Source organism: Tachysurus vachellii, chromosome 25, assembly GCF_030014155.1.
Source record: "Tachysurus vachellii isolate PV-2020 chromosome 25, HZAU_Pvac_v1, whole genome shotgun sequence".
Classification (NCBI taxonomy): Eukaryota; Metazoa; Chordata; class Actinopteri; order Siluriformes; family Bagridae; genus Tachysurus; species Tachysurus vachellii.
Window position 1 is genome coordinate 15914564 of NC_083484.1, and position 12014 is coordinate 15926577.

Below are 12014 nucleotides of genomic sequence, written 5' to 3' on the forward strand. Positions count from 1 at the left end.
TTGTATTTGTATTCAGATGTAAGATACTGTAAGAGACATGGAGTGATGCTGATTCCTGCATTGAGGTAAAGTAGATTCAGATCAAAGCATGTAGGATTTCAGGCTTTAAAGCTCACCGTGTTATTCATATAACTAAGAAACACAGACTACATACGTACTGATTCATTGGGGTTTTTTTTTTAAAGTGTCCCTTAAATGAAAATCCTGCAGCTGTGTTTGATGAATCTTTAGCTTATGCATTTGCGTTACCTTTTTATTGTGTCCTTTTATTAAGTCTTAAATAAATATTATTTAATTTATTTATATTGGAAACTCCTTTTTTTTTTTGTTCACAACACACATTCAGCCAAATCCCTCTTATATTCAGGTGTGGATCATGAGCATGGCACTCACACAAAGTCTTTACATATGGGGTGATTAAAAGAATCTGTGCTTGTGATTTCACCAATTCGACTAGTGTTCTGCAAAGAAAATGCACAAAAAAAATGCAAAATTGAGCATTTTTAGTTCCACAATCATAAAAAAATTCAGTGTAAAAACACAATGTCATGTCTGTGATTATCTGTTCAATAAAATCACTGAACTGTAAACAATTTGTCTGCAGTTACTGACTTTCTTTTATTGTAATGAATCGTATTAAATAAATTTGTTCAACACAAAGAAGTGCTTGAATGTGTAGCACCGACAAATGAACAACACTCATAATCAGTGAACAGATTTGAATAGCTTTTTGTCTTTTAATACATTGTATATGATTAAATGAATTAGATATTAAATAATGAGATGATGTTCATGATTCTAGCGGAAACAGGAAACAGGATTGTACCTATACAAATGAGAGCTTTTGTTGCCATTAGATTACTGAGTGTAAATAAATATAGAAATAACAGTGTAGAGGTCAGGGGTCGAGTGTTGGGGTGACATCTGTGGCAGAGACAGTGGCTTGTGCTGACTTTCTTGCACGGTGCCGCCTCGTAGCTTCTCTCCAAGCTTCCCTCTGCAGCCTCTGCATGGGTTCAGGGAGATCCTGGATTCGTTTTCTCCTGCGGAGAGATCTGGAGGGTAGCAGGTTCTCAAAACACACATCACATGAAAAAAATTTGTGGCTGTATTTTTTTTTTTAATGTCTGTCGGACTGGGCAACGGTGTATGATGTCATTAGCTATTATGTTTTCTTCTTTCAATAAAAAAAAAAAAAAAAAAAAAAAAAAGAGTGCACTCTGTGATTTTAAGACCTTGAGCTGTGATTCTCGTTGGTGATTACTGAGTGAGGAAACCAACCATGCAAACATTCTTTTTTTTCTCTTTAGAACACAGGATCAAATATTTTCATGTGTCCGTGTGGGGTTAGTCCAGGTTCTCCTGCCCCCCCCCACCTCAGCAGGTGAATCTGCCCAAAGAAATTAGGGGTGAATGTGAGTTGTTTTAAAATGGACTGGCATCATATCCAGGGTGTGTTCCTGCCTCACAGACCGTATTACTGGGAAAGCCTCCGGGTTTACTGTGTCCATGGTCAGGAGTGTGTGTGTGTGTGTGAGTGAAGTAGTGAAGTGAGTGTGTGTGAAGTGAGTGTGTGTGTGTGTGTGTGAATGAATTAGTGAAGAGAGAGAGTGTGTGTGTAAGTGAAGTAGTGAACTGAGTGTGTGTGAGTGAGTGTGAGTGAGTGAGTGAAGTAGTGAAGTGAGTGTGTGTGTGCGTTTAAGTGAAGTAGTGAAGTGAGTGTGTGTGAGTGAAGTAGTGAAGTGAGTGTGTGTGTGTGTGAGTGAAGTAGTGAAGTGAGTGTGAGTGAAGTAGTGAAGTGAGTGTGTGTGAAGTGAGTGTGTGTGTGTGAGTGTAGTAGTGAAGAGAGAGAGAGAGAGTGTGTGTGTGTGTGTGTGTAAGTGAAGTAGTGAAGTGAGTGTGTGTGTGTGTGCGTGAGTGTGTGTGAGTGTGTGTGCGTTTAAGTGAAGTAGTGAAGTGAGTGCGTGTGTGCGTTTAAGTGAAGTAGTGAAGTGAGTGTGTGTGTGTGTGTGAGTGAAGTGAGTGTGTGCATGTTTAAGTGAAGTAGTGAAGTGAGTGAGTGTGTGTGTGAGTGTGTGTGCGAGTGAAGTAGTGAAGTGAGTGTGTGTGTGCGTTTAAGTGAAGTAGTGAAGTGAGTGTGTGTGTGTGTGTGTATGTGTGTGAAGTGAGTGAGTGTGTGTGAGTGAAGTAGTGAAGTGAGTGTGTGAGACACAGAATACCATGAGTGCTTGTTCTCACTGCAGATGAGATGATCATGTGATCAGCAGAGATCTTTCCTCTGTGCTGCCTGTTAATCTCCCACAAAGCGGCACATGAGGTTCTTCTCTCCAGTCGGGTTAAAGCTGGATTAAACACCAGTCAGGATTTACACCTGGGAAATTTCCCTCTTTTCCAAAACTGGTCTTCTAGGTTCACTGCAAACTCCTTTCGCCGTGACACTTTCCAGTCATTGTACAACTGAAAGGTAATAACAGTGGAAATGTAACTAAAGTTTTTCACCCACAGTGAGACAGTCCACCCCTCACGAGTCACTTGTCTGGATCACGTGCGTGGAAGCTGCTTGAACCTGCTTTCTAGCACGATCACGTCTCTTAGCCTCTCTCCAAGCCTTCCTCTTCAGCTTCTTCATGGGCTCAGACAGATCGCTAATGGTCTTTCTCTTCTGCTGATACCTGGACGGTAGCAAGATTTCAAACACTCGTATCAAACAACTTCTTTGATCCACAATCTTCTGTAGATGCTAATGTCATTCAAATGTAAGTGAGGTTAATAACGTTATTTCATGTTGGACCAGGTAGTATGGGCAAAATCACATGATTTCAGTGAAGGGAATAAACTGTTGCAATGCAGCATACTATTTACAACACAGATGATTAGTTTCCCCACTCAATAATGAATAAATCCCTAAAAAAAAAAAAAGAAGAAAGAAAGAAACACTTCCATAAAATGACACCAACTCTCTTTCTGGGACATCAAAGGAAAGTCTGACTTCTGATAATAATGAATGATCTGCTGTTTCTGCCCACTTCTAATTTTTTTGTCTTTTGTAATCAATCCGCAGTCCCTAATGTGTATTGTAAAGACTTAAATACCTCAAGCGTTCCTTCTCCTTCCAGGCGTGGTACTTTTCTGGGTCAGCACGGATCCTTTCTCTGTATCTCCTCACACACTCTCTGCTTTTCAGTTTCCCTGTAAGAACGTCACCAGGAATCCAGCTAGGAATGCAAAGAGATTCATCTTGAGATCGGCTACAAGCTGCAAAATGCTTAAAGATACAGAGGGATCGTCCTCGAATAAATATTTTCATGCAAGAACATGTAATAAAATTTTATCTAATAAAAACTCTCCAGAACACAACACGTGAACACGACAGTCTGGAGTACCGTCCGGTCAGGATTAGTTTTCCGGGCATTGTGGAATTTAATAACATTATGGACGTGTCTGCTTGAGATGCTAAACGCTTTGTGTGCATTACATCCTCCTTGTTAATGCTCGACTCACTGAACTCTAGAATACAGAAAGCTGATTTATAATTAAGTTTCGGTCTCAAAGCCGTCCAGGGATTTGACGTGGGAAAAACATGTAAGTCCAAAGTAAGGTCTTATTTGCATCCTTTGTATCTGTGTGTGATAAAAGTACTAGCATAATAATGATGCAGTAGTATTTTTTCTGAGCATTAAACGAAGTAAAAGTTCATCTGAAAACATTACAGATTATATAAAGAGTAATTATATAATTTCTCCATGGAAAACTAATCCCGTCCAAACAGGGCTCTATACTGTACAACATACTTCTGTCTGGTCTGGTTAATGCTGGATCTTGCTGAACTGAATGTTTGCTCATGGTGCATGTTCCACATCTCTGCACCTGGAGTCTGTTGGGAAACCTGGACATTGTGTATCTCACTCTGATAATCACACTCTGGTGCAGATCTTTCATCTGTCACTTCACTCTTGAAACACGACGTGTTCTCGTAAGAAGGTTCTTCCTTTATCAGCAGGTCGGCACCGCTGTGGAAACCTGCCTGTTCTTCTCGAACATCTGAGCTCAAGTCTTGGCTCAAGGTGACCTCAGCTGAGATGCTGTAGTCAGTAGAGATCTGTCGTAAGGTGTGAAGCTCCTGCTCGGCTGCTTTTAACTGGATCTTCAGCGCCGTGTTTTGTCTTTGTGCCTCGGTTAACTTCTCCTCATAGCACTGCGACCTCTTGTCATTCAGCTCACAGAAAACCTTCAGGATGGACATGACCGCCGTTCTGACTGCAGACTCGATAACAGAGGCTTCGCTTGTGTTTAGGAAAGACGCGTTTAAGGGGAAACTCATTGTAGTGTTTGTTTACAATCTCCACAGAACGAGTTTCACATTAAATCCCAATCAGCGACTGAAGGGACGACTTTATAAAATTAAAATCGTCAGCTAAAATACGTCCTCCTTTTAAAAAAAAGAGTTTACATTCGGTTAATAAGCTAAATACTACAAACGGAAATATCCTAGACATGCCACTCCACGTGTTTAAATGGTTCTGTTTACTTCCGTCGGTCAGAGGTCACGTGGGTCTGCTTCCGTTCTAATTTGACTCACCATATCGAAGTTTCATTTCTGAAAATTTTATATTAATACACAACCGGGTTTTATTATTACATGAAGAAAGAACAATAACGTAACAAACATACTATCTCCGTGACTGTCGTTAGTGCTTCAACTACGAGCAATCTGTCGTTCATTAATGATTCGGTTCTTTGAGCCGGTTCTTTAGTGTATCATAGGAATGAGCCGTTTTTTTTAAACGTATTTTAAATGTATTTATTTATATAATATAGTTAATGGTGTTACTCTTGTGCTACAATTTATACTTTATTTTTACAAAAGACTTCAAAACAAATATTTCAAAACAATAATCGCAAATCGGCAAAAAAAAAAAAAAGAAAATGTTACTGAGCCGTTGGGAGAGAAGAGTCGGCTCTTCTTGGTCAGCTGAGTCGAATTATCTGACTCACTGAAAAGAGCCAGATTTCCCATCACTAGACACTTTCTGCCTTTTCCCGTTAAACGTTTCTATTTCTAAATATAGCCTTTGTGCTTTAACATGCCTAGATATCGGTATTACTCAAATCCACTATCGTCTCTGACTTTATACAATATGTGTATGTTTACTGTAGATACTGTGATACAATTTATTTTAATTTGTACATGTGTAACTTTCATAGATTGAAAAAAAAGAGAGAATGACATCATAATCACATACATGTTAATTTATTTGAGCAATTTTATACCTAAAACACACCTTTGTCTTTACGTGCATTGGACCAACAAAACCATAGACATCTGACAATTTTAAAACATCTAGTTTGTGAGCACACAGGTATCTATTTTCATTCAACTCAAGTACACAGTTATTCATAAATACACATATACTAAGTGGGCACATTTTGCCCAGAGAGCACAGAGTCTAAGGTTAAAAAAAAAATGTCCTGGTCATAGGCTGGGTGTTTGTGACATGGACGTAGCAGAAAAAGCGGCTTGAGCCAGTTTTTTTGCACGGTGTCGCCTTGTAGCCTCTCTCCAGGCCTTCCTCTGAAGATTCTTCATGGACTCAGGAAGTTCATTAATGGTCTTTCTGTTCTGCAGATACCTGCATGATTTACAAATACACACGTCAAAGAAATGCATACTTCTCCTTTCATTTCCTCATTCTTCGCTCCTCGCTCTGAGGATGCAAAGAAAGGAAAGAAAGAGAAGATCGTTTTAAAGTGAAGGTTTGAATCAGATGTCTTTGGTCACTGAAGTGACACTCTAGATGTATACAGTAAACAAGGACTTAAACATCTCTTTATGTGATTATTTTCCTACAACCTCAAGGCCTAAATGTTTTTTTTCCTGAACACGTATCCAATTTATTACTATTGGAACGGTAAAAATGAATGATTAAAAAAGGTTTACAATGATTCTTCTGCTAATTTAAATAGTCTTTGTGTTATTGTTACTATGACAACCGTCAATCCCTCATACCTCAGGTGGTTCTTCTCCTTCCAGGCGAGGTATTTCACAGGATCAGCACGTATCCTTTCTCTGTATCTTCTCACATTCTCGTACCGTGTCAGTCTCTCTGCGGACGAGCACAAGAAGTCACGTTATAAATACTGTACAAGTTTCCCGGCAAAAGTATCCGAATCTTGTGGCCCAATGTCCTGTTCGGCTAGCCAAATGTTTTCTTTGTACAGTTTTCAGATGAATCAACAAACATAGAGCAATCATGGTACAAATTAAGGAAAAAGCTAGCTAGGTAACATGGCTGACTGTATATGATGGACTTACTTTTTTTTTTAAATTGTGAAATGTATGGACAGTGCTGTTGATCTGACTGACAATGTTGGTGGATCTAAAGTAAATACTACTAAGGGGCGTCGTTTTATTTGCCTTTTTCCTAGTTGCAGAGCAGAAATTTAAAGTAACAAGCAGATCATCATGGACCTAAGCACAGTGACGTGGCAGTGCTTTAATCTTGTAGTCTGATACTGTACATAAGGGACATCAGTGCACTCTGTCTCTATAGCTTCCCCTTTCATTCTAATACCCCATAATATCACGTTCATCTTAAAGATTGTTACCAACTCGAGTGACATCACTACTTATCATTCTCATGACAAAAAACACATTCATTAGAAACAAGCTTGTGATCTTTTGTATGTTTTGAAGGCTCTAACATCCTACTGTACAAATGTTTACAACTAACAGAAATGAACGACTTCAGAGAGACACACAACCTCAAATAAATAACCAAATAAATACAACATGGACCGACAAATGAAGACCAGAATCAATAAACACATGAGAAATATTTTAATAAACGTATTAAATGTGCTTTAGGATTGAGCTTTGCTTTAATCATCACAGCAAACACGTCTCCTTTAGATTGATAGACAATGACAGGTGAGGAGAACGTCAAGGTGAATGATACAGGTGAGGTGAACGTTATGGCGCGTGCGTACTTGTCTTAGATCCGGTTAAAACTGGATCTGGATCGATTAAGTGGGCGTGGTTAATGTTGTTGTTGTTGGTGGTCCCGTATGTCTGGATTTGCGCAGTTTGTTGGCAGTTTTGCGCGTTTTCAAAGTTCACTATATTATATTCCTCTGACATTTCACTCTTTAGAAACATCTCGCTCTGGTAAAAAGGCTCTTCTTCCTTTAACACCACGACAGAGTCGCGCGACTCTGAGACACTCTGTAAAGACGCCGGTTCTTCACTGAAGGTGACCTCAGCTGAGATGCTGTAGTCAGTAGAGATCTGTCGTAAGGTGTGAAGCTCCTGCTCGGCTGCTTTTAACTGGATCTTCAGCGCCGTGTTTTGTCTTTGTGCCTCGGTTAACTTCTCCTCATAGCACTGCGACCTCTTGTCATTCAGCTCACAGAAAACCTTCAGGATGGACATGACCGCCGTTCTGACTGCAGACTCGATAACAGAGGCTTCGCTTGTGTTTAGGAAAGACGCGTTTAAGGGGAAACTCATTGTAGTGTTTGTTTACAATCTCCACAGAACGAGTTTCACATTAAATCCTAACAATCTCTCTAATCATCTATGTGCAGCTTCAACACCAGCACCGTTTAGACCCGGCAACTAAAATAAATGTCGTATTAATTTTCAAATTCCTACAGATTTTTCTCGTATTCCAATAAATATCCTATTCCTACAGATGAAAGCACAGTTTGTTTACTTCCTCCAGTCGGAGGTCATTGACTGAGCTGCATTTCCGCTGTGGCGGCCTCTAGTGGACATCTGAGGTTCAGCACCCAAACGAACTGAACTGAAATTATTATTTTTTTTTATATAAAAAGTTCTCAAAATCACGTCAATGGACCCTCTGCAGTATATGAAGCGTGTGGTTAAAAAAAGATTAAAAAATCTCATCTCAACATATTTGTTCTTCTGATAATTCATAAAAAAAATTTTAAAATATTTTTGAACTACTGGTATTTGTCCTTTAGAGGGCGCTATCTGACAGGTAAAAAAAGCAAAGTCTAGGAACTCGGTCATGTGAAAGGCATGAAATTACATACATGTGGTTTTAATTTTTGGTTTAGACGATTAAAGTTTACTTTCTATTACACGAAATGCAGCAAGTAAAGGAATCAGGGGATTAAATGTGTTGTCTGAAAAAAATACTGTTGCATATGAGATCAAGAGGTTTTAATTGGGTGCTATATGATTAATCTACAATGATTAAGAACTAATGACATGCATTTGGTTGTGGGGCTTGTACACACACACACACACACACACACACACGCATTTCCAAGTGACACTCATGGATGTGATCCCTTTATCAGCTGCATTCTGAGAGCTTTGTCCCTCTTGAGGCTACTTTGCCAAGTTGTTCAGTGAAGTGACCTGAATTGTAAAGCAAAGTGGGGAAGGTGTTGCGGAGTGGGAACAACAGTGTGTGTGTGTGTGTGTGTGTGTGTGTGTGTTGGGGGGATACTTGTCCTTTGAGCGTAGATAGAGAGGGAAGTAGGAGGGCAGGCATGGCATGTTGCAGCTGTGTGTGTTCATGTGTATGTGTATGTGGCTGATTGGAGTGCTGGTGGAGGTATGAACAGTTCAAAAGTGTTGGAGCAGAAAATCTCCCCTCTCTCTTCGGCCGCTTTGTCTTTCCCCCTCCCTCATTTGCCGGTCCAGACATAAAGCATTAGCAATTTGTGCGATTTCACAGCTCACCGGCTCTTAAAAAACCTCTGACAGCCTTCCACTGAGAGATAGCGAGAGAGAAACGGAGGGAGATAGGATTGGATAATGAAGGGATGTTACAAAGTGGCTATGGCACAAATGGTTGAGAATCTGAAGAACCCTAGGAGATGAGTGTAAGAATAAAACATCAATAAATACTGTATCCGTTGGATTCATCTGGATTGTATTACATGGCATGAGACAGAAGGAGTGTTTGAAAGTAATCTTGTAAAAATTGAACTTTCCTGAACGAAGCGTTTGGTGAAAGCTTGTGGTCTATTCTCAGACACTTTTACCTTGTCATATACGTTCTTTTGCTTCCCTTTTCTATATGAAACTGAAAATGTTACTGGGAACTAAAAGAACCATCCCAGTCCTAAATCTAACCCTGAATAGCACCTAATCCCTGCATCTCCTCATGTGGTTTCACTGCTCAGTAGGGAACCATTTGGGTGGCCCTGCCTGTGTTGTGCAATCTGTTGATTTAAAGACACCTTAGGAATGTTCCGGAGCATTTTACAAGCAGAAGATTACCTTTACAGCTCAGATTTCTAAAACGTTCATTTTCCGTGTGCTTGCGACCCAGCGATGTTGTATAATCGGTTCTGATTGGTCAAAAGGTGTTGGTCAATTTTCTCGGACTGAAGTTCAGCTGCAAGGGTCAAAAATAATGAACTTCCTCTAATACGTCACCAGTGTCATCATTTTATAAAAGTCTTTTCCGTCATCTTCAGGACAGAAGACTTTATGCGGTGTCTCTGTAGCCTGTCTCTGTCGTGTTTTTATTCCTTATACGTCATTAAGAACTACTCCAAGTCTTCTTTCTTTAATCAGTGGCCCTAAAAGTTAAGAAGTGTCACCTGAAGGTTTTGTCCTGTGCAGCGCAGGAACATCTGGCCTGGCTTTGAAGGTCAGCCATGGGACAAGGATCTCCTTTAATCCGTCCAGCTGTAAGGCGAAGGCGCATTTCCTTCGCAGCTTAGTCCACTTCTGAAGGAAAAAACAGTGTCTGATCACAGAGCAGCCTCGTTTTCTTTCTTTTTTTTTTTTAAAGCAGGATCGTTATGTTTCGCCTTGTTAAGATCTGGGGTTTTTTTGTCACATGTATGAACCCATGTGGAATATCACCCTAAATGAAGCAGTATATGAAGGCATAAAGGTCAGGAAGGAACACAGTCATGATTAAGCATTGGCCTTGAAAGCGCTCTGTTCTGTCACATGACTACTGAATTACCATACGAGGTTGAGGGTCAAGTGAAGGTGGTTTCCCCAAGCAGCCAACTGGAAAGCTTAGGGTTCAGAGGTCATGGAAAAGCTGCCTCATTGGTTGACTTTTTATACAAATCAAATTAACCAAGCACTGTCCTGCCTTTCATGTGAACTTGCCTGTTAGCAGAGGAAGGAAAAACAGGACATCTAGCATTCTTTATGTACTCTGTATATAAGATCTGAACGTTAGAAAGGTGTCCTAGTAAGCTGCTTGAAGGAGATTGTAAGCCCATACTTGGTCATATAGCAAATGACGCTTATATCCTGAAAGAACTACCTTATATTGAAGTAAACAACCCCCTTATTGTAACCCCTTACATTCTGTACGTATAATATCCCGTGAGTCATATCTACATTCTGAAGGTTCATAAAGAAACGTAATATAAGATGCATATTGCACGGCACCTCTACATCTAGTACCGACTCATTATGTTCATATAATTTGATTTCTTATTCTCTGACACTGACCTTCACCTACCAGCAGTCATTTGCAACACTGTGATTTATTGTAGAATAAATCTGTCGGCTCCACTGAAACGTATTTAAGGCCAGGGTCACTCTCTGGGTCAGACACGGCAGCCAATAAACTCCGAGGAAAAAACGTCGGGGTCGGGCGCTAAAAAGTGGTTATTATTCATTACAGACACAGGTCAGGGTTAGTTTGGGATGAAACCGGCACTCACCCATGTCCATTCTTCACTTAAAAAACTTTTCCCCTCACCAAAGCCTGTGAGAAACCTGCTTCGAGAGTCTTTAAGGTCCAATTCAGAGGAGTTTATAGTGTGAAATGAATAATTACAGAAGGAGAAAATGAACACAATTATGTAGTTAATTTCTTTGTTTGAAGCTAAACATTTTTTGAGATAAATTGAACAAACAATAATCAGACGCATGATAAACACTTTGACCAGTATGTTATTTTATAGCATTTTACTAATAGACATTTTTATGTATACGTTTATGGAATATGTGCAGAGTGGATCGTCATCATTCATTCATTTTCTACCGCTTTATCCGAACTACCTCGGGTCACGGGGAGCCTGTGCCTATCTGAGGCGTCATCGGGCATCAAGGCAGGATACACCCTGGACGGAGTGCCAACCCTTCGCAGGGCACACACACACACACTCACATTCACTCACACAATCACACACTACGGACAATTTTCCAGAGATGCCAATCAACCTACCATGCATGTCTTTGGACCGGGGGAGGAAACCGGAGTACCCGGAGGAAACCCCAGAGGCACGGGGAGAACATGCAAACTCCACACACACAAGGTGGAGGCAGGAATCGAACCCCCAACCTCGAGGTGTGAGGCAAACGTGCTAACCACTAAGCCACCGTGCCCCCCGTGGATCGTCATAATAATAATAAAGATATAACATTAAAAGTAATGTTGTCTAAATGTGTAATTGTCGATATGTTGAAGTACAGTAGTTTCTCAGTAACGGGACGAACTGTATTTCTGTATATTATTATTAATATACGACCGGTGAGGGAAAGACTGCTATAACGTAATTGAGAACATGAATTTGTTGTGAATTAAATGTAATTATACATAAATAAAATGTACAGAATGTTTGTTATGTACATGGATCGACCTGATGTAACGTTTGAGATCACCATCCTTAATAAAATTAAGTTAAAGTTAAAAAACCTCGAAGCGAGAATCAAAAACCCCAGTCGCCTCACTATTTACAAAATCTGCAGCTATGGTTATGGCACTGAGGAATCACGTGGTATACAGATCGTGTCGTCATGGGAGAATAGTGCGGGGGAAAAAAGCTGGAAGATGAACCAGATGTCAGCATTAATGAGGTTTAATCACTAATCGGACATCCTGATGAAGCCCTGTTGATAATATACCAGAATAAGCATCTGCAAGAGCCTCACAAACAAGGACGAAAAAGCGACTTTCAGATTTATTTCCTATGAAATTCTGCCAAGACTTTTGCTGTGCAGCAGAAATAATAGGAACACGAATCAAACGGGCTTTTAAACACTGGACGAATGATGAATG

General features: G+C 40.1%; 2 protein-coding genes across 4 annotated transcripts; both read right to left on the reverse strand.

Moving 5' to 3' along the window:
- Positions 1 to 593: 593 nt before the first annotated feature.
- LOC132840420 (uncharacterized) lies at positions 594 to 4514 on the reverse strand. 3 transcript variants are annotated; one of them, XM_060862057.1, is made up of 3 exons: positions 3792 to 4514; positions 3093 to 3215; positions 594 to 1043 (listed from the first exon to the last, which is right to left on the reverse strand). In XM_060862057.1, exons 1-3 carry the CDS (start codon positions 4319 to 4321, stop codon positions 899 to 901), a joined length of 798 nt encoding a protein of 265 aa, XP_060718040.1. In that variant the 5' UTR covers positions 4322 to 4514; the 3' UTR covers positions 594 to 898. The 3 variants fall into 3 exon arrangements, with proteins under 3 accessions (XP_060718040.1, XP_060718038.1, XP_060718039.1); XM_060862055.1 differs by having other exon boundaries at positions 594 to 1055; XM_060862056.1 differs by having other exon boundaries at positions 594 to 2672.
- Positions 4515 to 5235: 721 nt separating this feature from the next.
- Positions 5236 to 7740, reverse strand: LOC132840102 (uncharacterized). The gene is made up of 3 exons (XM_060861497.1): positions 6988 to 7740; positions 6008 to 6104; positions 5236 to 5630 (listed from the first exon to the last, which is right to left on the reverse strand). The coding sequence occupies exons 1-3, from the start codon at positions 7505 to 7507 to the stop codon at positions 5474 to 5476; spliced, it is 774 nt and encodes a 257-aa protein (XP_060717480.1). The 5' UTR covers positions 7508 to 7740; the 3' UTR covers positions 5236 to 5473.
- Positions 7741 to 12014: the final 4274 nt, after the last annotated feature.